General features: G+C 48.5%; 2 protein-coding genes across 10 annotated transcripts in view; one reads left to right on the top strand and one right to left on the bottom strand.

Moving 5' to 3' along the window:
• ASTN2 (astrotactin 2) overlaps nt 1–27,029 on the top strand; it is a 733,588-nt gene that overhangs the window by 480,380 nt on the left and 226,179 nt on the right. For all 4 annotated transcript variants that reach the window (XM_075905850.2, XM_075905849.2, XM_075905851.2 and 1 more), the window contains 3 exons: nt 2,012–2,136; nt 2,605–2,709; nt 5,483–5,662. In XM_075905850.2, the coding sequence (XP_075761965.1) occupies nt 2,012–2,136; nt 2,605–2,709; nt 5,483–5,662 (410 nt within the window). The remainder of the gene's footprint in view (nt 1–2,011; nt 2,137–2,604; nt 2,710–5,482; nt 5,663–27,029) is intronic.
• TRIM32 (tripartite motif containing 32) lies at nt 13,167–25,138 on the bottom strand. Of its 6 annotated transcripts, none has more exons than XM_075905860.2 (4): nt 25,043–25,065; nt 24,043–24,119; nt 21,505–21,571; nt 13,167–17,946 (listed from the first exon to the last, which is right to left on the bottom strand). In XM_075905860.2, exon 4 carries the CDS (start codon nt 17,878–17,880, stop codon nt 15,937–15,939), a length of 1,944 nt encoding a protein of 647 aa, XP_075761975.1. In that variant the 5' UTR covers nt 17,881–17,946; nt 21,505–21,571; nt 24,043–24,119; nt 25,043–25,065; the 3' UTR covers nt 13,167–15,936. The 6 variants fall into 6 exon arrangements, with proteins under 6 accessions (XP_075761975.1, XP_075761970.1, XP_006121115.1 ...); XM_075905855.2 differs by lacking the exon at nt 25,043–25,065 and adding an exon at nt 20,966–21,077 and having other exon boundaries at nt 23,974–24,691; XM_006121053.5 differs by lacking the exon at nt 25,043–25,065 and having other exon boundaries at nt 23,974–24,692.

The raw sequence follows: 27,029 nt of genomic DNA, 5'->3' as shown, positions 1-27,029 counted from the left end.
GCAGACTGGACCAAATCCAAGAGGGAATGTAAACGAAATTGGCTGGTTTTGACGGGCACCCCAGATAGGATGGGGATCAAGTGGGGCTATTGGGGGCGGAGGGAGCAGGGGATGCTGATGTCCTCAGGCCTTGTGGTATGTTGGAGCAGCAGAACGCTGCACCAGCAGGGGGAGCCATGGCGGCAAGGCTCTGCAGGTTCTTGAGTGCAGCCCTCCAGGTTGGCGGTTCAAGTCTCGCTTGTTCTTCCCCCTGGAACGCCAGCTCCAGTGTGAGCAGATGCTATCCTGGCCACAAAACCCAGCATGCCTTTGCCATGGGAGCCTGGCTCGGGGAAGTTTGCCTGTGGTCCCCAGAGCTGTGGACAGGCCATGGGGGGCAGCTCTGGGGAGTTAGGCGAGGCAAGGGCTGGAAAATGGCTGAGGCTATGGAGAATGAAGAGCAGAGTGAGGGACAAGACTAGAAGGCACTGCTAAGTGACTGCCCTGGGCCGAGGGGCTGCATCCGTTCTACCGCCTGATCCCCTCGCTCACTCACACATGGGCTCCCTCTCTCCCGCGTGGGATCCTGGGAGTCACAGCAGCTGAGGCAGTGACCTTGCACCAGGGATGAATTTGGCTCTTTGCAACCATCTGTTATTGGCAGGAGAGGTGGCTGCTATAATGGAAGGTGGCCAGCGTTGCTGCGCGTGTCCTGGGCTGACACCATACGCTGCCGTGCCACGCCACAGGGAAGCAGCCACGTCGGAAGCCATGAACGCTTCCCCAGCCTGACAGGCAGGTTCTTCAATCAGCTGCACTGCTGGGAAGCAACGGGGGAGAACAGAGAAGCAGCCCCCAGGGGAACTAATTAGTGACTCGCCTTCCTAGGAGGGAAACGTGGGATTGAAAGGGAACGGCAGCGCATGCCAGAGATTCCAATCTCAGAGCTGTCTCCATCCGCTGGGAGCGGTCTGCAGGCCGTCCAGGACATGGCTGACACAACTGTCGCTCCAGCCAGCGACTCTCTGAACGCTCCCTAGCTGCCAGCAAGCGCTGAACCCACTTCTCACAGCCACGGGGTGCAAAAGCAGGGCTGCCTGTAGATCTCAAAGGGCTTTACAAAGGAGGCCAGCGTCATGGCCCTCATTTCACAGAGAAGGAAACTGAGGCCCGGAGAGGGACATAACTTGTCCATGGGCACCTAGCAGGCCCACGGCAGAGCAGCGATTAACACCCAGCTCTTCTGAGTCCTACGCAAGTGCCCCATCCATTAGGCCACACTACCTTCCTCAGGGGGGAGTGATGGAAAGTGGTTTGCAGCCCTCCTGAGCGACCCCTTCTGGCCAACGCTCTGAGTGGCGCCCGTGGGATTGGGCTGCTGGCGCCAGCTCCCTGCAGTGCGTGGGGAGGGATTTATGGGACATTCCTGTCAGCGAAACAGCAAAATCTGCCGTGGTGACAAGGGCGGTGACAAAAAGCCTCACCTAAAGTTTGTGCTGGTGACAGGACGCTGTCGTGTCACCGCCCTCATGCACGCTCCCACACAGGCAGCACGGCTAGTTCCTTCTAGCGCATGGTCAGACACATCATGCTTAACCGGGACTTGCCCGCAAGTCCCCTTCGGTCCCTGCTAATTGCCCCCGGCGACGTGTCTTAGCAGCGGCATGCCTGGGCCAGAACAGGCATCGGCAGCGCCTTTGGAGGCGCGTGCTGCGGGCGGCTGGGGTCTGGTCGCTTGGCAGTGTTTTGTGGTCCCCGTGGGGGCTGTGGGCTCCAGCAAAGAATGGCTGCCCAGGGGGCAGTGCAGGGTGAGACATGAAAACCCACGACACATTGGAGATTCCCTCCATGGATCCGTCCTGCTTCCCGGTGGGGTGTTGGTGGGAGCCACAGCCCTAGTGCCACACCCCGTCTGTCCCTGGGCGTGCGCCCACCACGCACCGAGCCCTGCCTGCCGCTGTCCTCTCAGCCTCGCCGCCGGGAGGTCGCCCGCATCGTTGCTTTGGAATTTTCTTTTCTATTCTCTCTTCAGGGAGAATAACTTCATCAAGGACTTCCCGCAGCTGGCCGACGCGCTGATGGTGATCCCGCTGCCCGTGGAGGAGCAATGCCGCGGCGTGCTCTCCGAACCCCTGCCTGACCTTCAGCTGCTCACTGGTAAGCAGCCTCTGCCACCCAGCAGGGTGCTGTCCACCCCCAGGCATGGCCACGAGTCGGAGAACCACCCCCCAGCAGGTACTTCGCAGAGAGGGGTCGGAGCATGCTCAGAACTGAACCCCACTCTGCTCCCTTTCCCTGTCTCCACCCGTCCCTTTGCCCCCCGTTCTCCTGCTCTCTCCCTCTGACTCCAGCTAGTTACTGTCTGTTGGAGACAATACACTGGCCAGCCCGCACTCCCCACTGTTATGCCACCTGGCATCTCAGCCCTGGGAGCTTCCTCCTAGCAGTGCCCTGTGTCAGCCTGAGCTTCTCCGTCAGCTCAAGACAGCTCAGCCTCCCCAGCTCAGCCCTGACCGCCCCACTCACCCTCTGGGTGCTCGGGTGGAGGAGAAGACACCTCCCCGGGCGCCTCTTTTATCCCCTTCCCCCCGCCACGCTTTCTAAGCCCCAGCTTCCCCTTCGCAGGAGACATCCGGTACGACGAGGCCATGGGCTACCCCATGGTGCAGCACTGGAGGGTCCGAAGCAACCTGTACAAAGTGAAGCTCAGCACCATCACCCACTCTGCAGGTGAGCGCTGCCTGCGGGATGACTGTGGGCCTAGCTGAGAGCAGGGCGCACGCGGGCAGCAGGCCGGCTTGGCCGTAGCACCCTGCACATGTCCAGCACCTTGCATTGCAGATCCTGGACAGACACCAGCAGGGCCGTCCCTAGGGAGCCCCGGTGCCTGGGCAAACCCCACCCCACCCCTTCTCCAAGCTCTGTTCATGGGCTGTCCCGCCCCCTCATGCCACCATTGCGCCCTTGCCTAAAGCCCCCTCCCTTGAGCAAGACGAGCCAGGGGATCACCTGGAGGCCTGGCATGGGGCAGCAGCAGGGATAAACTCCCTGCCCCCGCACTCCCCCAGGACCGGGGTGCTCCGCTTCCTGCCGCTGCGGTGGAGTGGGGTGCGATGGGCTAGGAGATGGCAGTGGAGGGGAGCCGGCTGCTTAGTCACGCCAGTTCCTGCCGCCGTGGTGATGTGGGGAGTGGGGGCAACCCCATTGCAGTCCCCTCAAGTAATCGCCTTCAGGCCCAGCAGCCCTGATCACAGGGCAGCTGAGGCAGCTGCTGCTGGGTCTCCCGAACCGTGGGGCCTCAGGACGGGATGGCTCTGTCGCTCACCATCCCTTCCCCCAGGAAGACTGGCAAAGCGATTTCTCTGCTTTCTCCGGACAGGCAGGGAGCTCCCGTGATTTGGTCAGGTCACGGAGGGAGAAGGAGCAAGGATGAGGGATAACACCCTGCCCCTCTGTGCACAGAGTTCTGCATCCCAGGAACAAACGGCTCTTTATAGGGGGGATAAATATCACTGTTCCCATGGGGCCTGGGGGAAACGTCAGCATCGCCCACTTCGGGTGTCTAAGCACTTAAAGCCTCACCGAGGCACCCAAGGAAGTGGTCTGATTCTTCTGGAGTGGGGAGCTCCTGCTGGCGTTCGGTGGCTAGCCGTAAGCAACCACATCTTATGCTAAATGGCATGACCAAGAAGGCACAGCAGTGGCGGAGAAGGGATCGAAGGGGGTCTCCTGACTCCCAGCTCCCTGGGTCATGTTTCCTTTTCAGTAGTGCCAGGCTCCCTGTCCCCAGCTCATGTCACAAGTCCCTGTCCACATAGTCCCTGCTACAGAGGGTAGTGCTCGGTCTGGGGAGCCAGGCCAGCTGCCTCTGCCATGCCGCGAACCACGCTGGCTAGGGAGCCGGTCGAGCTGAAGATATGGCTGGGGCTTTGAAAAAAGCATCACAGATATTGCACAGATATTGGGAGGCTGCTATCAAATCAGGAGAGGCAGCATCACTGAGAGCGAGTCCATTTCACAAAATGAGTTCATAGTGTCACAGCTTGTACCTACGGATGGGATGGCTCCGCCCACACGTCCCCCACGCAGACAGCTGGCAGCCAGAAGCCAGTCTAGCCCCACCGAGCAGGGTCCCGCAAAGCATGGGGTGGCCCCAATGGGTTTTAAATCTCCCAGGGGCAGCGGGCAGGGGGACACGTAGCGGGAGGGGAGGGAAGCGTGTGGGCCAGCAGGTGGGTCCAGGACACCCCCTAGAACCGCTGCCAGAAGGAGGGTATCCACTGGCCACTAGGAGGATTGGAGGACTGGCAGTGGCCCTAAAGTAAATTGAGTTTGAGACCCCGGACGTGGAGAGACTTGCCCTGCTGCGATCTGGTTTGGATTTGATCATCTGGTGTAATAATTCCCTCCCCCTCCCCCGGACAAACTCTTTGCATCCAAATGTCTTATCAGCAAATGTCTTGTCTGATCTTGTTCTCCGAGATCCTGGCGTGGGGCAGTGTCCCTGCAAACCTGATGCACCAGCTCTGTAGAAATAAAACACCATGAAATCTGCAAGGGCTTTTCCTCCCTGGAGGAAGTTTGTAGCCAATCTCGAGTCCAGCCCTGTGATCTCTAAGCTCTCCAGCTCTGTCTGCCAAACAGCCACGGAGCGCTGCCGGGCACCCTGTGCCAGGGCGTGGGGTGACGGAGCTAAGGCCAAGCCCTCGTGCACCATGCCTGAGGGAGGGAGCACCTCTCCAGCCCCATTGTCTGGGACACACTTGCCCGGACTCGTGCAGGAGGGTGGGAATCTAACCCCTCCTGGGTACCGCGCTTTCAACTGGGACTGCTGGCAGATTGCCAGGAAACCCCCACGGCCGCAGTCCAGCTGTCTGTGTCCCGTTACTGCCTTGCAACCCAGCTACCAGCAAGCTGCAGAGTATTTCCAGCTTTTCTGAAAAGAAACAAACATGCCCAGAATATTCGCTCTGGGGACGTTCCACTGCCTGATCTGGACTAAATTAACCCCTCCCTCAAGGAACACCTCCCGCTGTGATAGTTGCAAAATGAAGCTGAGGCAGATTCCCCCCACCCCCAGCATCCTGCAAAAAGCAGCGTAGCTTCGGTCACGCCCCACGTGCATGTGTGTGCACTGCAGCGCTCTGCCCCGTGGTTCATTTGTGAAACCCCTGGGGGGGGGGGACACAGAAAGACCTGAGAGCTGCAGACCCACAGGGGCAGGCAGCGGAGGAGAAAATGCAGGTGGCAAGGGGGCGCTCAGGGATCCGAGGGTACGTCTAGACTGATTTCTTCTTCTGAAAGAGGAAATGCAAACGAAGCGCCAATTAGCATATTCTCACGCTTCATTTGCATATCCTCTTCCAACCCTTCTTGCGGAAGAGGTTTTTCCGCCTAGAAAAAACCCCTTTTCCGAAAGAACCTGTAAACCTCACCCACACCTCCCCAACCAATTGCTGGCTGCCCTGCCCAGGGCATTTACCAATGATGCTCCCTCTTCCAGGCTTTGCAAATGTCCTGAAGATCCTAAGCAAGGACAGCAGCCGGGAGGAGCTGCTGTCCTTCATTCAGCAGTACGGCTCTCACTACATTGAAGAGGCGCTGTATGGCTCCGAGTTCAGCTGCACCATCCACTTCCCCAGCAAGAAGGTCCAACAGCAGCTTTGGCTCCAGTATCAGAAAGGTAAGGGGAAGCCAGGCAGGAGCTGCTGCCCCGGGCACGCTCACTGCTGCAAAACCAGCACTTTCTGCCCAGGCCCCTCCCAGCCCACGCGTTGGGCCAGGCCTGTAACTGGGAAGCTGATGGAAGGCTTGGGTTGGTCAACTGGCTGGCAACACAAGCCTGCCTGTGTCCAGGAGTGAGTCCAAAAATCCAGGTAGGGCCTGGATAGAGAATCCTGCCATTGTCCTGCCATTGCCTTTCCTCAGACTCACTCCCTTCCTCATCTTCCCCGGGCAGCGGCCTGGCGCACCACTGCCCGCAGGCTCAGCACGGCCATGGCTGCTTTCAGAAGAACTTGCCACCACCCTGGTCATCTACCTCCCCACCCTGTTGTACCAGCCCCTGGACCATTCTGGGTCTTTTGGGCTGTTTTATATAAATGTGACATAATTGAACTGTCTCGCAATGGGTTCATTTTATTGCTTGTGACAACGACAGTCTTTAAGGAAGCGTATTAAATCAATAGGAGACTCATTGTGCTGCACTATAAATAACGAGACACATCATTAAGCAGGGCAATAAACTTCAGGCCTTTGAAGTAATACAATTAGGTTATGTTTCTAAAAACTCTCTCACTGCTGTAGCCTTCTGCATGCCCATTCGTTACCCTCCTCGGGAGAACCCGGGATATTCCCTCGACTTGATCTTTTCCCACTCTAATGGACCACTGCGAACATGGGACACATTCTAGGATTCACTATAGCAGAGACTGCAAAGGCACGTTGGTTCTGTCTTCTCTACATCCCGAGTCTGACCTGACATGCTATGACTGAGAGGAAACAAACACACACACACGGTGGGGCTCTGTGAACCTTCCCCTACGGCCTTTAGCTATTTTCTCCCACATCCCAGCCGTAGTTATCCCTGCAAGTTATTTATAACCCACTGTTCTTGTTTGTTTTATTTTTAAATATTGATAAATGGATTTGTGCTGTAGCAATGCCCTGTTGCATGGGGGGAAGTGTGGAGATGTGTTGTTTGTGCGTTTGTGATGCCATTAATCATTCTGACTTATGTGACTTCCTGGAATCCCTTTGACAATGGGTTGGTGTGAAATACACAGAGGGTCAGATTCTGCTCCCAGTTATGCTGCTTAAATGCAGAGAGACTCAGCTCTACCCCAAATTTACAAGGGCATCCCTTAGAGTAGCATTTGGATTTGATGATTTAAAGCAAATATAGCAACCCTGCTGCCATGCTGTGCGTTTAAGCCATAGCTTGAGGGGGGGAAGGGGGAGTAACATCATCCCCATTTTACAGATGAGGGAGGTGAAGTACAAAGGTATCAGTGGACTTGCTCTAGATCACAGACCAGATGAGTGGCAGAATCTAAATCTCTTGACATCTAGCCCACTGCTTGAGCTCCCCACCCCCCAATAGGTGCATTAAGGGAACAGGGCTGGGTAACTGGGCAGGAGATCTGTACTTTCAGATCTTTCATTTGGGGCTGCAGGGGAACCCTAGCTCCAGAGAGCAGCTTCCTTCTGGAAGGCAACATCCTACCGAGTTAATTTCACCTGCATGTGGCCTCACGCGCCAGGCACTTTATTTTCTTTTCCAGGCTGTGCAAGTACCCAAGCTTCTCTTGTGGGCTCTCCCTCCCCTCCAGCTGTAGCATGTAGCCCTGGGACTCTCAATGCCCCAAAGCAGCAGGGCACAGTGAACATCTGACCACATTGTTGCCAAGACTCTCTCTTGCACTGTTCTCATTCCTATCCGCTAAAGCCCATTCATCACTTCCACTTCAGTCTTAGTAATCATGCCCATGGCATTCACCTTCCGCTAGGAACAGTAAATCCTCACTCACAGGGCTTCAACTGCTACTCAGCAGCCTAAGTGCTAAAGGGAAGCCATTACTGTTTCCTTTGTCAGGAGACAGAAGCATCCTCTCTCCATGAGGCTAGGTCTAGACCACGACGGTTTTTTTTGGAAGAGGCTTTTCCACCATTTGGTATCCTGCGAAAACCCCGTAGTCTAGACATAGCCAGAGTGTCTTCATGCCAAGCTGATAGAACAGGTCGCTTCTAGCCCTTGTGCAATTTTTTCTCCCTACATTGGACGACAAGCCGCATAGGCTGCCTGTGTTCTAGAGTATTATAGGTGTCTGGCACATGCTTCTGATTATTTTTCTGACACACGAACAGGAAACCTGCTTGGGGTGCTGCTTTAGGAAAGGCACTCTAAAATGCCAGTGATTATTGATTTTAAACAACAAGGATGACATGAACACAGTGCCCCCATCCAGAGAGTCCAACTTCATATCTTCTCAGCTCAGAAACATCTCTGGCCTATCACTGTCTTCCTGCCAGCCAGCTCATTTCCTGACTGCATTGTGGGAACGCATATGCAGCATGTCTCTGAAATATATGAATGGTGCCTTTCTAGTGTAATTTGGTAGCAGGTGAAATTGACACCAGGGGGAAAAAAAATCTCATGCTGACCAGAATAGCCCCCAAAATAATAACATTAATATTCTAGCACATTTGCAGCTTCCTAGCCAAAGTATCTTATTTTAATCAACTTCATAAATAAATCTGGAGGCCCCAGGAGGAGGTGCCTGCCAACAAAGTACACAATCTGTGTGTTTGTACCCTAATTAAAAACATTGTCTCGAACATAAAACTGTGCCGCTGGCAGTCCAGCTTCTTGTAAATTGCTGGGCCAGAGGCAAGCTCCTTGCCAATGTTGGAACTGTCTGAATAACCATGCTAGCAGGCCGCAGACAGGAACAGTCACCGGAGCCCTTGAAGTGCGTAGGTGTTAGATTTCTCTAGCCAAACGCAAGCCATGCTGGTTTGGTTTTGTAGAGAGCCAGAAAGAGCTTTCCCCTCTCGTTCCCAGTGCTAAGAAACCCTGGTGGCAAGCCCAATATGAAAGCCAAAAGAGGTTCCACTGTGCTGCATCCTCTTCACCTGTGCTAGTGACAGAGGAAACACGGCATGTGCTGGGGTCGATGGACAGCTTGGTTTCTATTAGGGATGTTACAATGCGTTTAAGTAAACATGGACATACTGAACATTTCAGAGGTAACACGCAGGAGGGGGAAGGGAGGAGATGGCTCCGTGGCTCCTGGGGAGCAGGTGTGTGCTGGGAGCCTTTCAAGCCAACTCCTTGCGCATACCAAGAGCCTGCGTGTAACCATGAAGGTTAACTGATGAGCCCAGGCTCACTGGTTAACCATGTACAGGGTTACACTTTTACATCCCTAGTTTCTCTGCCCATTATCTAAAGTGGGGAGGGGGGGACTACAGAATTAATCTTCCCTCACTGAAAACATGCTGCACATTCAAGATGAACATCATGCTGGTCACAGGTACTGGATGTGCTTAGCTGGAGACAAAATGGGGGCCGGATGAGGGCCACTTTTCCCTACTCTGCCCCTATATAGCATGAGCCGCATTGCCTTAAGCCACCTTCACCTCACTCTGGATAGACACCCACAAAAGGCAAGGGAAACTTTCAGTCTCCTTAGCCCCTCCACCGAGACCTCCAGCAAGAGTATCAGTTATGATACTGGGGGTATAGACAGGGCATCCCTGGAAACTGAACTGATGCCACCAAGGAGACTTCCTGTGATAAGGATTTTCAGTCACATAACATATGCGAGAGAGAGGGGAGGGGGCCTTTTGGAGTTCAGATTAGAGATCAAGTGTTGATTTCCTAAGGCAAACATTGGAAGTTTGCCTTTTTTCCAATCTCCTCCCTGGAGAGCAAGTTGGATTGTGGGCAAACAAAACAACCCTCCCCCCTCTGATTTCTTTGAAAATGATTAAAGGCCCTATCTCACGGGCCTCTTTGGTGATGGTTCCACGTTACCTAGCAACACTTTAACTCATCAAATGGGAGTGTGGTGTGCACTGAGCCGAGGCTCTGAAATTGACCCAGCTGTTGATCCATTACACCGAAGCCTGCATCGGTTTTCTTCACCATTAGAGCTGGTGTTTAACACTGGTAGCACGTTATTAAGTTCACACCAAGGCTGTGGACGTCTTCATTTGGCAGCTTGCACACACCTGCTGACCTCATGCTACTTCCTGTTGCTTTTACTGACACAAAACACACAGGAGGAAATGGAGGAATCCTGCCAAGAAAGGCTCTCCAAGTGCAGCAAATGCACCTGCTACCATCCGGTCCATTCTCTGCAAAATAACTTTAATACATCTATTTGGGCTACATCCCCCTTCAGTCTGATTGGAGGAAGAAGGCCAACTGGAAAAGGAACAGTTGTTTAGTGAGCCAACTCTGACATCCCAGGAAGGACTTCAAACAACTACGCTTTGGATCTCCCTCACTTCCAGTGAAATAAAAAGCCCACAGACAATAAATGTGCATTTAAAATTGTCATTTGTCCAGATGAAAACAGAGAAGCTATGCACAACACTGCACAGGGTCAAACACCATTAAGCACTGTAGTGGCATCGTAACTACACTGTGCAGACCGCAACTAAGCCATCCAGCTTTCCTCTGCTCTACGGCTTGAGAGACTTGAGACACGGCAGTTAAGTGACTTGCCCAAGGTCAGGCTGCCAGTGTTAGATGAGCATGCAGATGTACCCAGTTCTATACTTAGATCATTCTTTTCCTTCACAATGAAGATGGAACTAAAAAGAATGTTACAGTCAGAGAAGATGATGCTGGGAGGGATGCGCTAAGAATGTGAGGGAGGCATTTGGTCATGTTCTCATGGCCAGAGAGCATTTGTGCCACTTTTCCTTCCAACATCGAGTTAATTTCATTTGCTATTTTTACAGTCCTCCTCCCCAAATGGCTCATGAATACAATCCCCTGGCCTCAGCCAGTGTGGCCCAGTTACATGCACAGCAAACACTGCAGACAGCCTCAGCACCTGAAATCAACGCACCCTTAGCTAAAGGATAAGAACAGCCATACTAGATCAATCCGAATAGCCTATCTTCTGACAGTGGCCAATGCCAGGCGCCACAGAGGGAATGAACAGAACAGGCAATCACTGACTGATCCATCCTGTCATCCACTCCCAGCGTCTGACAATCAAAGGGTATGGATGGACACCACCATCAAAGCATCCTCCATATGCTTATGACCGTTCGCAGTTACGACTGAAACTGTCGTAAATGGCAGACCCCGAGTTACGCATGCGCAGATCGCTGGACAGCGCGGCTGGCGAGCGGGGCTCGCTGTGGTTCGGCGAGCCCTGGATATAGTGGCATTTTGATATTTTTGGTCTTATCTAACACTTTCCTAATAGAGCCAAACATGTCAACATTGAATTTCAAGTGCCGTTTTGGTGGCCAGTCACCCCAAATGTGGTGTGTTTCTTTGGCATTTTTCCCTGTAAAGGATGTTAAATGTTATTATATTGTAGTTGCCGTTGAGCTATAGTCACCTCTTGGCTCCTCTGAGGATTAAATCAAGAGGTGTCTCTGTCCCTTGTGGGTCCAGCACCAGCTGCTCTAGGAAGCCATCATTTATATGGCATCTAAAAACTTAATCCCTGCATCCCTTGCTGAGTTGACATACAGCCAGTCAATATGGGCACGTGTAGACAGCAGTGCTATTTTGGGATACCTCCGATATCCCAAAATAGCGTTTCCACATCTCAACAGCACACCCGTTATTTCAAAATGCAATCAAAATAATGGGCTTGCGAGTCCGACGTCCCGGTAAACCTCATTCCACAAGGATTAAGGGACTTGTCAGAATAATGCTCTATTTCGAAGGAAGCTTGAATTAAGCTACACAATTTGTGTAGCTCAAATGGTGCAGCTTATTTTGAGCTAGTGCCACTGTGTAGATGCACCCTGAGAATAGTTTAAATTTCCCATTATTATTGTTTTCTGCCTTTGCAGCCTCTCTAATCTCTCTGAGCATTTGACAACCAGTCACCATCCCAGTCAGGTGGTGGGTAGATTATTCCTACAGCTATACTCTTATTGTTCAAGTATGGAATTTCTATCCATAGAGATTCTGTGGTGCAGTTGGAGCCATATAAGGTAATTCTTCATTTGACACTGCTTTTGCGTACACAGAATACAATTCCCTCACCAGCACAACCTACTCTGTCATTTCTATGTATTGTGTCCTATTCATTATCTTCATTCCACCTAGTTTCTGTGATGCCTATTCTATTAATATCCTAATTTAATGCTATGCCCTCTAGTTCACCCATTTGAGTATTTAGGCACTATGGATACACTACTTTCTCCCAAACCTGCTTTTATTGACTGGTCACAATGTGAGCACATAGAATTTTACAGCAGTTTTAAATCTTTCTACAAACAAGTACTGTGTTAAATAGATAACTCTTTACAGTATTCAGTTTATGCCTAGATACATGTTTTAAAGCCACAGATTTAACATTTTTCAGACTTACAAAAATCTAGCCAGTTGTTGTGAAATTTTGTGCAGACTAAACTGTACATGCTGTGAATCAGCCTGCTAAATGACCTTATGCCCTACTTGTCGTAATCCAAAATTGCCAGGCAAGTAATTAGCTGTGCAAAATGAAGTAACTTTACAGCCTCACATTGACTAATGATCCAGAAAAAAAAATCTTAAAATATACAATGCATGTAACTTAAAAGTGCCTGTATTTATTTTTATTTTTATAACCCTGCCCTCTGGCTAAAAAATAAAACTATTTTTAAAAGTAACCTCCCAGCCTCCAACTTCACATGTCAAGTTTTAATCCAGAATGAATGCTTACTGTGAAATTATAACTGTCATGAAAAATCGTCTCTTCAGGAAACCGCTGATCAAGGTCAATATGACAATCATTCTTCAAATTTCTTTACATTTTATAAACCAGTAACTGTTTAAAGTGCTGTCTCCCCTCATAGGAAAAGTCAGGGTAACACAGACTGCCCTGGTAACAAGGAAATCAGAGGACGTATTAAGATATTATCCTCTAAACCTAAATGGCAAATCGCTTGTGGTTTTCCCTATCCAGAAGATCCCTATGGGATTTTCTTCTATTGATAGCACCTATCAGATTATCCCAACTCATGATACTCTGGAGAAATAGAAGCAACATTATCCATGTTGCAGGTGGATAAACTGAAGCAGACAGTGGCTAAGTGAATCAATGGCAAATCTAGAATTATAATCCAGGATTTCTGGTTCCAACCGCTTGATGCATTTTCAACTATTTGTATTAGTTGCACTCTGGAGGTATGGAGGTTGTTTGCTTTTGAAGCATCAGGTACCAGTCACAGCAAGAAGACAGAGATACTGGCCTTCAGGGCCCATTGAGCCGAGCATGCATGAGAAACCCTAATATTTGTGTGTGTAAAGTGAGGAAAGAAGTGTGAAATACATACTCCAGGGCTGCCAAAGAGAGTAGATATACTCTTCACGTCCTGGCAGAATGAGAAGGGATCTTGCAAATGTCAGCAAATCTAATTCCAGCTGGCCATGAAAACCTGTCTGCCACCAAAGAGAGCACAAGGAGATGATATTTTTACGAGACAAATCATTTGCAGTGCACTTTTAATTAGTTCATTTTCCCTTTATTACACAATCATTAAAAGCCACACAAACTCATAATCAGACCTGTTCCTTCTTCAGGTGGAAAGCAGAAGCTAAACGATTTTATCACAATCTTTAATTACTCTATTTCATCTCATTTGGAGCTGATCACCATGATGGCCAAAAGAAAAACACCATTGCAAGATGTAGCTCTGAGAAACTACTTTATAGCCAATTCCACTTTGCCAGATGTAGCATGTACACTAGCTGTGGATAGCGGTTCCTCTTCTCTTCCCCAGGCCTGCCTGTAAAAAAACCACAAGAACAGAATAGCAGCTACAGGCTAAACACACATACACCAGTCCCCTTTCTATCTTGCTCTATAAGTGCATCATAAAATAGCATGTCCTTTTCTTTTAATCTGGAATACAGGATGGAAGAGATGATGGAGACTTAATTTAAACCATGAACACCAGGATAAACCTTGGCAGCCAATTGCTCAGTCAGCAGAATGGGACACTTAAGTCCACTTAAATGAAGCCATTTGGATTCTAGAAGAATAGGACAAAAGGGTTTCACCGGAATAGTTTGATGAAGGTGCTTATTATGAAAGATAATATTGCTTCATTTATTCCGGTCTATGGAAACTTCCTGCAGAAAATACTTCTGTAGAACCAGATGAGATTTTTAAATTTTTAAACATGAAATGTCAGTACCACAGGTGTAATGTTTATAAAATGGCTTAGGCTACAGCACGATTAGCCAAATGAAGGCCCAATACAACCAGATCTAGCCAAACAACATTCAGTCCAGGATACAAGTTACACCTCAGATTGCCACTACACACCTTAGGCAAACTTTATAAAAAGTGTGTAACTCCAGGCCTGTAGCAAACACACCACAAATCATATGGTATGAGCTGAATTTTTTAATTCTCTTAAGAAGCCATGGTGCCTTCCTCTCTACAGATCCACTGCCTCCCTGTGCCTGCTCCCTTCTAGTTCTTCTAGCTGACCATGTCATAGTACAGTACCTCGTTCCCCTGATCAGATTGTACTCCCTGTGTGAGGAACAGTACAAATAAAAGCAAAGATGGATCTGGAGTGGTTGGGGCTAATGTGCTGGCCCTGCCCAGTTCTTTGGCATTATCAGGGAATCCACAAACCAAGATTCTGCTTTCAGCACTTGATCTTGAAGCCCTGTTACAGTCACACAGCTGGCAGGAGGGGCTCTTAGGAAGCTTTTTTGTTGTTGTTTACAGTTGCTTAGCAAAGAAGGGACACACAGCTGGTGGGAATTTAAAAACTTGCTTGTTACACATTGTAGCACACATTTGATACTACAGCAAATACAGTTTGAAAATGCTAGACACAGCAGCCATTATAAAACCAGTTTCATACATGATCTGTTGTACTTCCAAATTTACAACATTATTGATGGTAACAAATAGTAATTACACTGCAGTGGAACTATTATCTTTGGCACCTGTGCCCTATTTAAATATTTCTTTTCTTCAATAATCCATTGTAGACAAACAATGCCATACTGAGATATGTGTTGATCAGCCATGACAGGCACACTGTGGGTGTGTTAACTCACACAGGTGCAGTTTTGTGCTTCATCTAACCCAAAGCTGAGATGAACATGCACCCTTGTGCCTGCTGGAGCCATAAAAAAAAAGGCCAAACAATGTCTTTAGGAATGTAGCTTTTTGTTGTGCATGAAGAAAAAATGCAAGCCACCAGTGGAAGAGCTTCTAAGTAATAAAATAAGATTCCTCCCCTCCCATCTCATGAACAAGTTGCTTTCACATATGAAGTGCAGACTAGTGGAAACTTATCAGTAAATGCAATGGTCCGGAATGCAGAGTATTGAAGTGTGCAGATGAACATATGATTTGTCACATTTGATCTTGTTTACTTCAATTTCTCTCTCCTCTGCCAAAGCTTCAAATACCAAACATACCATTCACAGACAGGTTCCAAGCCAGATTTAATAGTAAAACAACTGTGAATACTGACAGACTAAAATTAATTTTATTAAATAGGCTCTCCTGTCAGTTGTTCCCTGGCTCTACACTTTTCATATGCTAATCAAACTGTAATGAAATTCTGTTTGCCATCAGAGGGCAGTTCTCCATCTCGATCACTCTTCCATGATTGCACTGTACTCACTTCACATTGAAGAGACTGATGGACCAAGTGGGGTTCACTAATGGCACCATGAGGATATTCTCCTAACTACTTACGAAGAGGGAGGGCCACAGCCCTGCCCTTTAGTTTAATGCAAGCTGCAACTTTGTGCAGCTTAGGGAGGCTGTGTTCTATGCAGCTGCAGTGCTGCAATCAGAAATATCTTTCTGGGGCTATCTGGAGAATAGTTACCGAGATCTTTGTGAGAACTGTGGTGGAAAGAAGACCACTTCATAGATCTTCTAAGGAAAGGCCATGGAGAACAGTCAGTTAATGTTTATGGCACAAAGAAGACTGCAATAGTTGAAGCTGGGAACATGAATTACAGCACAAGGCAGTAAACTGCAGAGAGAGATCAGTCATCTAACGTGCAGCCAGTACTCCATAAGTATCCTTTGTTCCAGGGAGGTGTGATGAGTTGTTGCTTTTTCTTAAAATATACACATAAAAAGCAATTTTGTTTCTAAACACAAAATAATGACACACCTTAGATTATGGCATAATCTATGTGAAAGTGCAGCACTAACTTCTGTGAAATTATTATAAGGCTGGGAGAAATCTATAAGGAGAAGAGTAGCTTGATCCAGTGATACACTCTTATGGTGTGGAATACCTCCTCAAATGGTAACTGTAGATCTTAATGCAGTGATCCCAACAGTCCAGCACGAGCAGCTGCCCTTTGGGTGTAATGGCTATGCCAACAGGGCAGGTGAGACCCTCCCTGATTAAGATGTTGTAGCCACCTCCTTTAGGAAAATGCAGGATTTCTTTACGGCTGCTATCTGCAACAATTAGGTCTCCTCTAGCATCCACACACATCCCAGCAATGCATCTGAAATCCTCGTTCTCTGAGAAAAAGTGGCTGATTTGGCGGCCTAATTGCCCATCTGGTCCTACAGAGCCAATTGAAAAGCCCCCCTCGAGGTGGTGCTCATGTTGGCGGTTCTCCAGGTTGAGTCCCAGCCCCTGAGTGAAATATACGGTCCCTTCAGAATCACATGTGACAAACTTTGGGCGCACAGCACTACATAAGCAACTGTACTTAACTACCCCAACACCACGGTCCACTGTGAAACACCAGAGCTTTCCCCCTTCCACATCGGTCACTACAAACTGCCCTGAAGGCAGAGCTGTGATGCCCCATGGCTTGCTAAGTTGGCTCCTATGACATGCAACACAGTGTCCATCCATGGTATACACCTTTACCGAGTTATCATAGCTATCAGTCACTCCTATCAGGCCATGGCAGTTCATGGTGACAGAGAGGGGAGTTAAATTGGGAAGATCTGCTCCAAGAAAACTCAGCACAAAGCTATCAATGCCACTAGGGCTCCGCCGGATCTCCTTCAGAAAGCCCTTGCGAGTAAATACCTGGATTCGGAAATTGCCACGATCTGCCACAAGCACCTCTCCCTGTACAGTGACATGTACGCTGACAGGAAGATTGAACATCCCTGGCATGCTGCCTTTGGAGCCCATCTTCTTGAGGAAGTGACACTGCTGGATGCTTGTGGCTGTTTCAGGCACCCTTGGTTTGGCAGGTGAGGAATTAGGTGTCAAACTAGTCTCTTCTTGCACCACTTCAGTCTCTCTAAACGTAAACGATGAGGATGCAGCAGTCTCCATCAGAGATTCCTCCATATTGACAGTTCGAGGTTTCTTTACCACCTGCCCAATCTGTAGTGGCCCCACGTGGCCCACTTTGAGGAGCTCCACTTCTTGGAGAGTCAGCTCTCTTGGTAGGCTATTTGTTGGTTCTGGCTCTTCTTCGTCCGCTGCCTCCTCCAAGAGAGCTATATCTCCCTGCTTAATTTTGGCAAGGAAATAGTCACATCGCGATACTATCTGGACCTCTGCAATGTTCAGTAGATAAGCCTGCTCCTCCATTACCTGGTTATTTACTTTCTCCACTTCAGACAGAGAGTTTGTGAAGAACTTCCGTGATCTTGCCAGCTCTTCCTGGATCTTGCGCTCTTCCTTGCTATAATCCTGAAGAACTGCTTTGTATCTGGACTGCAAGTCTTTGGAGACTCCTTCCAGTGATGTTTTTCTTTTCTGCAGATCCCCCATGAGCTCCCGAAGTCTGCCAAGTTTTGCCCCAAATTCCTTCCTCCGTTCATCAGCAGCCTCTTTGATGGCAACAACACCATGCCCCTGCTGCAGATGTTTTGTCTCCTTGCACGGATCACACAAAACCAAATTACAGCTCTTGCAGAAGTGTCTGGGCAACCTTCTCCCACACACTTTGCACATGAAAAGACCCACAGCTTCACAAAGTCCTGTGGTGTCTATGATCTTCAGCACAGTGAGATTGTCAGTCAGTTGAGCCAAGTTGGTGATTCGAGTGATCTTGCTGCAGAAGGGGCAGCGTATCCCATTGATGCTGTTGGCTAGGAGTTTCTCCAAGCACTGTTTGCAGATGGTGTGTCCACAGTGTAAGAGTTTGGGCCTCAGCTGGTCCTCAGTAAAGGACTCCATGCAAATAGGGCACTCCAGAACTTCACGCAGTGCATCCGAGTTCAGGTGAGAGGCAGTGGCCATGGCTTTTCAAGGTAGATTCAATTAGTGCAAAACTGGTACTCACATTTATTCCAGGGTGCTTTGATCCTGTTCAGAAAGAAAAGGGAAAAGTGATTTATTTCCTTACCACCTCCGGCTATGTACATTCACATAGGCAATTTATTTTTAATTTATCAGCCAGCTCTGGTGAATAAGCAATCCATTTGGTTCTTCCACATTCTGAAGGGGCATATTAATTAAAGCTAATCTTGCAGTGGGCAAGTTCTAACACTAACTTGCAGTTTCTGGCACACTGAATGATTCACTTACGTGATTCATAAGTAAAACTGAAGTAAGTATAATGGCAGCAATAAGGAAGCCCAATAGATACTCATGACTGAATCATCTCCTCATGATACCCAACCACCATTGTCATGCCTCTGAGTTTACACAATTTATGGGTACACAAGGATAGTAAATCAAGCATTTTAATATTGCAGATCAAAAGAGTAACCAGATGTTGCAGTGCCTTAGGACATTAGTATATTACCTCTGAAAACCTGGATTCAGATGTGACCTCAGACATGAGTGAAATGAATGTGGTTGTTCTGATCTACCTTTCTGGATGTTAATCAACCAAAATGATAAATTTCCAACATCCTGTACATTTGTCAGAAAGATAAATGAGAGCGAAAGAGATTTGTCAGTTGCCTTTCTGATGGTTTTGGGGCATTTTTTTAAAACATATAATCATTCACAGCTATGATTTAATCCAGGATATTTTATTAACCTCTTCAGTGTTGCCTCACTACTCAACATTTGAAACAAAATACATCTTTGAGATACCAAAATTCCAGTGGGCACTGGCACGGAAGAGGTTAATTATTAACCATTTCCATTCTTTTTGTAAAAAGGAGACTGGAATTCAATTGTTATTAGTTCTGGAGTCTGATTGTAAAATGTTTCATTTTATAGATTTAATAATCTTGCAGCATCCATCTTACTCTTAAATTCTGATTCAGTCTAACAATATCATTATTTCCATAATCCCTTATCCAGGGTTTTCGGTGTCGGTTCCATCCTCACATTATTCCTCCATACTAAATTAAAGAATCCCAGTAGTTTTCACACTATAACAGCAATCCATGCAAAATGAACACAATAGATTCCACATCATTAAACCATTATTCAGTAGACTTGGTTTCCATACCTTTGCTATTGCGATGCCTGGCCATTAAAAGAAAGGGACCAAAAAAGAATAGGGATTTTTTGCTCCCCTAACATGAAGTGTGAGCAAGCTGAGAGACCTGTACAGAAAAGCAATATACCCGCTGAGCGCTGAATCACAGCTGCATGCACATGGCACTCTCCTGCCTCCCTGCTGAGCTAGCCTGCTTCATCCTTGGGAGAATCTGAGACAGAAGGGTTTTGTATACTTCAGTAGACCATTTGCTCAAAGTGAGGGAGCAGACAACTGCAGTGGTGGAAAGTGCTTTGTGCTCATACAGTGAGAATGAAACAAAATACAGGACTATGTAGCACTTTAAAGACTAACAAGATGGTTTATTAGATGATGAGCTTTCGTGGGCCAGACCCACTTCCTCAGATCAAATAGTGGAAGAAAATAGTCACAACCATATATACCAAAGGATACAATTAAAAAAAAAAAGTGAACACATATGAAAAGGACAAATCACATTTCAGAACAGAAGGGGGATGCGGGGGGGGGGGGGGAAGGAAGGTAAATGTCTGTGAATTAATGATATTAGAGGTGGGGAAAGGAAGATGTCTGTGAGCTAATGGTATTAGAGGTGATAATTGGGGAAGCTATCTTTGTAATGGGTAAGGTAGTTGGGGTCTTTACCTTACTCATTACAAAGATAGCTTCCCCGATTATCACCTCTAATACCATTAGCTCACAGACATCTACCTTTCCCCACCTCTAATATCATTAATTCACAGACATTTACCTTCCTTCCCCCCCCCCCCCCGCATCCCCCTTCTGTTCTGAAATGTGATTTGTCCTTTTCATATGTGTTCACTTTTTTTTTAATTGTATCCTTTGGTATATATGGTTGTGACTATTTTCTTCCACTATTTGATCTGAGGAAGTGGGTCTGGCCCACAAAAGCTCATCATCTAATAAACCATCTTGTTAGTCTTTAAAGTGCTACATAGTCCTGTATTTTGTTTCAGCTACACCAGACTAACACGGCTACATTTCTATCACAGTGAGAATGTGTGCATTGGTTTATTAGTAGGTTTCAACAGGCACCTTGTTTGTTATTCTTTAGAGTCCTCATTTTCAGAGACTGATTCAGTGGTGTAGTGGAATCACAGTTAACTAGCAGGTGAGGACCTGATCCTTTGCTTCCAGGATTAGCAATGTTGTAGATTTAATACTGAAAGCTCCTGGGGAATTATGGTTTTAGTGTTTACGGCCAGAAGGAACCACTAGATTATCTAGTCTGACTAGAGATGAAAACTCATGTTTAAAATGTTAACCATTTAAACTGTATGTTTAACCAGCCTGCCACATCAAGTCTGGAGCGGTCCCCGCCCATGGTGCATACCAGACAGGCTGGGCTGAGCCCACTATACCATGCTGGGCACTGGTTAACCAGTTACCCCGGGTAAGCATGCTAGGTAACTGGTTAGCCTTTTATATCCTTACACTTCCTAATTGCCTTGTAGCCCTATAACTTGGGTTACACTAAAGAATTTCAGTCTCCAGAAATTAAGATTTGTTATCCAGCAGCTTCTGCTGCTAGCACTGAAACAGAAGAATTGTCCTTATCCTTAATATACATAAAAGTGATGGGAACAGAAAGCAATGCTCAACAGCCAGGCCAGAATAGTTCCCCAAAGTAGTGAAAAACAATGATAAATCTGCAGTGCAAAGCCTATTGTCTTTATGGGTTCTCCTTAATAATATGTCAGGCTTTTCTTTGGAGAGAGAAGGCTAGGAGCAGATGCCAAGAGACACTGGCCACCTATAAAAAAACAAAACAGAGAGCAAGAGAGATCTATTCATTAAGAATAAACTGCTATTTGTTTTGAAGTGGGTCATATATTAGGAAGCCAAACTAATTGTGATTTGAATACAAAATATAAATCACAAAACCACCTGTTTATCAGAATGGGTCTCACTGAAGAAAAACAATTCAGCAGCCACTGTAATTGCATCCTTAGCAGAGGTTTCCAGTTAACAAGTGCTCTTCTGTAGTTCAGACAGTTCCCTAAGCACAAGGGGTTAAAATCAGAGAAAGCCTTAGGCAAGGGTCAAGTTAGAAATATACATGTGATTTCTTTAGATTACAGTTAAAATGTTTACAATATATAACTTTGCCCTATTTGGTACTATTCTTTTATGTTTGTTTCTGTTAGCATGCACTAAGAAACTAAAGTAGTTAGATTCACTTTTGTTTTATAGTCAACTTTACAATTAGATGCTGGTACAAGGATAAAGATGAAAAATCAAGCTACAAACACTGCAACAACATTAAGAAAATATTCCACTGGAAGAATACTAATCCTAATAATATTTTTATTGGTCTTTTGCTTGGGGCAAGCTTACTCGTACAATACCTAAATTTGGGGCAAAATTTGATCTGACAACATCTCTATAACTCAGAATTTTCCTGCCTTTGTTTTATTTACACTAACCTTTGGTATGTGTGATAATAGTAAATATACAGCTGCTAGAAACACTGCAGGATTTTTCAAATTGGCCCTGTGGGATTAGAAACATACAATGTGATCACAAGAGAGTATTTGCTATAAAAAGAAAATTAGAATGTTTATCTTCCAAGAAGCCAAGTCCCACACATGCCTCTGAGTTTGTTTTCTGTCAATTGATTAACATTTTTATTAAGCAAATATTAGTTCTGAGTGAAATGGAAGTGCCCTGGGGACTGTTAAGTATAGCTTTGCAAACACAAATATGTCCAGTGTGGGTTGATGAACACACAGTGGAGAATATCTCAAGTGAATGCCCTCAGACACTTGCACAGCCATGTACAAATTCCTTAAGTTTGATTTGAAATTTGGGTACAACAGTCTGCTTAGGAATGACATGCCTTCTGCAGCAGAAGATAAATTCATTAAACAAGGAGCTTTGTTAACATGGGAATAATCACAAATCAAATTAACTACTGATGCAATTAAAGCCATATGTAAACACAGTAAAGCTGCCTGCTAACAAGACCATGGCATGGAACTTTAAATACAAGAATGACACCTGCTGGCGGGCTAACTTTTTTTTGGGGGGGGAGGGGGGAGAGGAGAGGATCAAAAGTGTTAGGAAAGGCCTTCAAAATGAAGCTATCATCCACACGTCCGCTGCAATAAAGCAACAATTTATTAATGAACAGATATCTAAAATCCAGCTTGTAACTGCTCAGCATTCACGCTAAAAAAATTATAGGATTGTCCATACTCTCTTCTCAAAGTGTCCAGCCTCTCCCAGGAGCTTTATGTAATATGGCACAAAGGAAATGCTATAGTCCTGCGCTGACCCTGGAAATCTTACAGAGATCTAGTTGTCTTTGGCTTTATCTACATGAGGGTCTCTCTATCCTACTGAAACTATTGGAATAGATAGCTACATCACTGTAGCTGTGCCAGCATAACCATAAGAACAGCCATACTGGGTCATACCAAAGGCCCACTTAGCCCAGTGTCCTGTCTTCAGGAGCCACAGAACCGAACAGGTTATCATCAAGTGATCTACCTCCTGTTGTCCATTCCCAGCTTCTGACACCATTCCTGCCCATCCTAGCTAATAGCTATTGATGGACTTATTCTCAATGAATTTATCTATTTCTTTTTTTAACTCTGTTAAAGTCCTGGTCTTCATAACATCCTCTGGCAAAGAGTTCCACAGGTTGACTGTGCATTGTCTGAAGAAATACTTCTTAAAGGGCTACGTCTACACTGGCATGATTTTCCAGAAATGCTTTTAACGGAAAAGTTTTCCGTTAAAAGCATTTTCGGAAAAACGCGTCTAGATTGGCAGGACGCTTTTCCGCAAAAGCACTTTTTACAGAAAAGCGTCCATGGCCAATCTAGATGCGCTTTTCCGCAAAAAAGCCCCGGTCGCCATTTTCGCAGAAAACAAATCTCTGCTGTCTACACTGGCCCTTCTGCGCAAAAGTTTTTCGGAAAAAGACTTTTGCCCGAACGGGAGCAGCATAGTATTTCCGCAAAAGCACTGACAATCTTACATGAGATCGTCAGTGCTTTTGTGGAAATTCAAGCAGCCAGTGTAGACAGTTGGCAAGTTTTTCCACAAAAGCAGATGATTTTGCGGAAAAAGTTGCCAGTCTAGACACAGCTCGTGTTATGGGAACAAGCAGGGGCAGCCCATGAGCCTAGGTGAACTAGGCAGTTGCCTAGAGCGCTGCTGGCCCAGGCGCTCAGTGATGATGTCATGGGGCGCCGCCCGCCTGGGGCGCCAGCTGCCGCACCTGGCCTTGGATCACTTCTGGGAACAAGTGGTTTACTTTCTCTACACCAGTCATGTTTTTATAGACCTCTATCATATCCCCCCTTAGTTGTCTCTTTTCCAAGCTGAAAAGCTCCAGTCTGATGAGTCTCTTCTCATATGGTAGCTGTCCCATACCCTTAATCATTTTTTGCGTTTTTCTGAATTTTTTCTAATGCCAAGTTATCTTTTTTTGAGATGAGGCGACCATATCTGCACACAGTATTCAAGATGTAGACGTACCATGGATTTATACAGATACAATAAAATATTCTCTGCCTTATTCTCTATCCCTTTTTTAATGGTTCCTAACACTGTTTGCTTTTTTGACTGCTGCTGCACATTGAATGGACATTTTCAGAGATTTATCCACAACTCCAAGTGGTAACAGCTAAATTAGTCACCATCATTTTATATGTATAGTTGGGATTATTGTTTGTGAAGAAGCTAGATTGATGGAAGCGTACTTCCATTCACAGTTGTATCTACCTTGAGGGTTAGGTCACCATAGTTATGTCCCTCAGGAAAGTGGATTTTATACCTTGCCAGATGAAGGTATATTGACCTAACTTTTAAGCACAGACCACTCCTAGAACAACAAACCCTAATTGACAAAAGGAGTTACGTAAACCTACGTTACGTAAACCTACCCTTCTCCCTCAACTTGGATAAAAAATGTTTGCCCTCTAGGTGTAGACAGTGTCAATAGAGCTTGATACCCATTGTTAGCCATGTATGCTGGGTCTCTCCACACTACCAGTGTTTCCCAATTGATGCTCCACGGAACTCTGGGGTTCTGCGAAGCAAAAGTAAGGGTTCCGTGAAAATGCAGCTCTCCCCCGTCCCTTCTTAAAGCAACAGAGTCTATTTTGCAGGGGTTTTTTTTTTTTTTGGCTTGACAAATTTTACCCTGGCAACCCTAGGGGTTCCATGAAATTCTTGTAAGCTGAAAAGGGTTCCATGACCAAATAAAATTGGGAAACACTGCACTACACTATACGTATTAGCGGGACAAAATTGTAGTGCTGCCCCAAATAACAGTGATGGGACTTTTCCATTGCAGGTTGCTGAGAGGCAGCTGGTAAATCAATGGGATTGACTATGCCGGCCAGTAACACAGCTGCTCTACCGTTCAGATGCAGACTAGGAGCTAGTCAGCAGGGAGCAGGGAGCAGGGCTATGTCCATTCCTTTGCCATCTTTCATGTTTCCATTTGGTTCTTACTCTCTGCTTCTGCTCCCGCCCAGAGCCCACCTTGCCCTTGCCTCCCTCTGCCCCGGGGCTGGCCCCCGCCGGAGGGGAGCAGGGCCCTCGTGCCGCAAAGGCCAGTCTGGTCTCCAGCCTTTGACAGGGACACCTGACTTATGTTCGTTATGGGGGGGGGGGGGGGCTTGGCACCGAACCACCCCAGCCTGTCCCCGGGGTGCCCAGCTCTGCACCCCCCCTTCAATGGATCTGGCCTCCCCCATCTTTCTGCTCCCCAAGGCCCTGGGGCTTCCCGGGGGCCAGGTACCCCCCAAACCCCGCCCGGGGGACCCCCCCGCAACCCCCCGGCCAGGGGGCGCAACCCCTCCCCCTCTCTGTGCCTGCCCCTGGGGGCCGTTACCCCCCCCCCCGCGAGCCATGGCGCCCCGCCCCCCGCGAGCTCTTTACCCCCGCAGTCCCCCCCCCAAAGGGAACCGCCGCGAGCCCGGCGGAAGAGGCGCGGCCCAGCCCTACCTGCCCGGCCTGGCCTGCTGCTCCTGCCGCCGCCCCTCCCAGCCTGCTCCGCGCGCTCGGCGCCTCCCCCGCCCGTCCGCGCCGGCCCGGAGCATGCTGGGAGTGGTAGTTCCGGCTCCGCGGCGGGGATGGAGCCGGAGCTAGAGCGGGGCAGCTGGCTCGGGATAGCGCCCCCCCCCCCCCGGGTTGTGTTGGGGAGGGGCTCCCCCGCCGCCCCGGCTGTGCCTGCAGAGCTCTCCCTCGCGCCGCCCCAGGGTGTGTCGGGGGCCCGCGCTGCCTCCAGGCAAACGCCCAGATTCGCATGTCTGGGGGGCTGCCCCCTCCCCCCCCCCGCCCTTCCCGGGTTTGGGTTGGGGGCCCGGTGCCCCCGTCCCCGGTTTGCATTTTGGAGGCACCTGCCTCGTTGTCCCCCCCCCCCCCCCCGGTGCCTGGAGGAGGAGTCTCTGCTCCCCCCCCCCCCCCCGCCCGTGGGGCTTTGCTCAGTTCAGGCACCAGCCGGTAGATCTCGGAGCCTGTGACAGGTTCGGCCAAGAGCCTGGCAAGCGCAGCAAGTCAGCTGCCCCCCCCCCCCCCCCCCCGCTGCCCATCTCCTGCCTGATGCCTTGGAGCCCCCCCCCCCACACACACACCTCTGGAGCCTCCTGCATGCGGTACAGAGCAGGGAACGGAGAGGAGGGGGCACTGAGCAGGGTGCCCCTTCTTCCACCCTGTGCTCTCTCTCTCCACAGAAGGGGGGGGGGAGCTTGGGATGGAGGGAGTTTGCTGGCTGCTTTTGAGAGTGATGCAGGGCCAGGGCAGGGCTGAGCCTGCCTTACCCCCACTGCATCACCATCCAAGAGCCATCTGAGATAAGCAGTGTCCAGCTGGAGCCAGTTCCAAACCCCTGCACTGGTCATGAACCCCCTCCTAGACCCCAAGGCCCTGCCCTAGCCCTGAGATCCCTGGACTCAAACTCCCTTACAGCGCCTGTACCTTGAACCCACCCCTGCCCCCCAACTCTCTGCCCCAGGCTCAGCTCAGAGCCCCCTCACACTCTAGATCCCTTACCCCAAGACCAAAGCCTGTGCCCCAACCCTCTGCCTCTGCCTCGTGAAAGGGAGGGAGAATGGGGAGGAAGGGAGGGTGGAGTGAGCAGGAGCCGGGTCTGGGAGAAGGGGCACAAAGGAAGCTGGGCAAGGGTGTTTGGATTTGGGGTAGATCTTACATTGCACTTAAATTCAAAAAGTGATCTTGTGCTTAAAAAGATTAGCGACCACTGCTCTAATTGCAGGACATTCACAACTGAGTTGGGGCAATTCTCAGGGATGGATGGGGCCCAAGAAAAAGTGACTCAGACTAGTTAGACAAACATATGTATGATTGGATGCCCCAGACTTGGGGTTCTCAAGACTTTCCATTGCCTGTTTTCCGAGAAGTAGTTCACAGTAAGGATGTCAAATTGCGGTTAATTGACTAGTCGAGTAGTCGATGGAATTTCCCAGCAGGGGCTCTTGTACATTTCAAAGGAGGAATGCAGAACTCGGAGTGCAGCCTGGGGCCAGCGGGAAGTCCCACTGACTCCAGGCCGCACACCAGTGCCTGCTTTGAAATGTACAAGAATCCCCAGCAGGTATGCCTGGGCATTTCAAAGTGGCAACGCCACACAGCAGAGCCTGGGATCAGCTGTGCGGTGGCTGCCCCTTTGAAATGCTGCCTCCATGTTTCAAAGGGGCAGCCATGGAGCCCAGGGGCAACTAGGGACTCCCCAGCTGGCCCTGGGCTCCACGGTGCTTTGGCGTTTTGACGGGGCAGTACCACACAGCTGAGCTGTGGATCAACTGTTTGGTGGCTGCCCCTTTGAAACGCTGCCTTCCTCCCCTCGCCCCTTTGCAGCCTCTATCTCCTAGAGGCAGCAAAGGAGGGAGGGAACTGACTAGTTGACTATTCGACAGACTATTCGATAAGCAAAGGCTAAGTCCTTAACATCCTTAGTTCTCACTTCTCTTTC

Source organism: Pelodiscus sinensis, chromosome 23 (genome assembly GCF_052426305.1).
Source record: "Pelodiscus sinensis isolate ZL-2025 chromosome 23, ASM5242630v1, whole genome shotgun sequence".
NCBI classification, from domain to species: Eukaryota; Metazoa; Chordata; order Testudines; family Trionychidae; genus Pelodiscus; species Pelodiscus sinensis.
Note: the sequence above shows the minus strand (reverse complement) of the source record. Positions and strands in the feature narration are given on the sequence as shown.

What these genes read in the sequence shown, in the direction of transcription:
- TRIM32 (XM_075905859.2), bottom strand. Translation starts at nt 17,880, where the DNA reads ATGGCCACTGCCTCTCACCTGAACTCGGATGCACTGCGTGAAGTTCTG.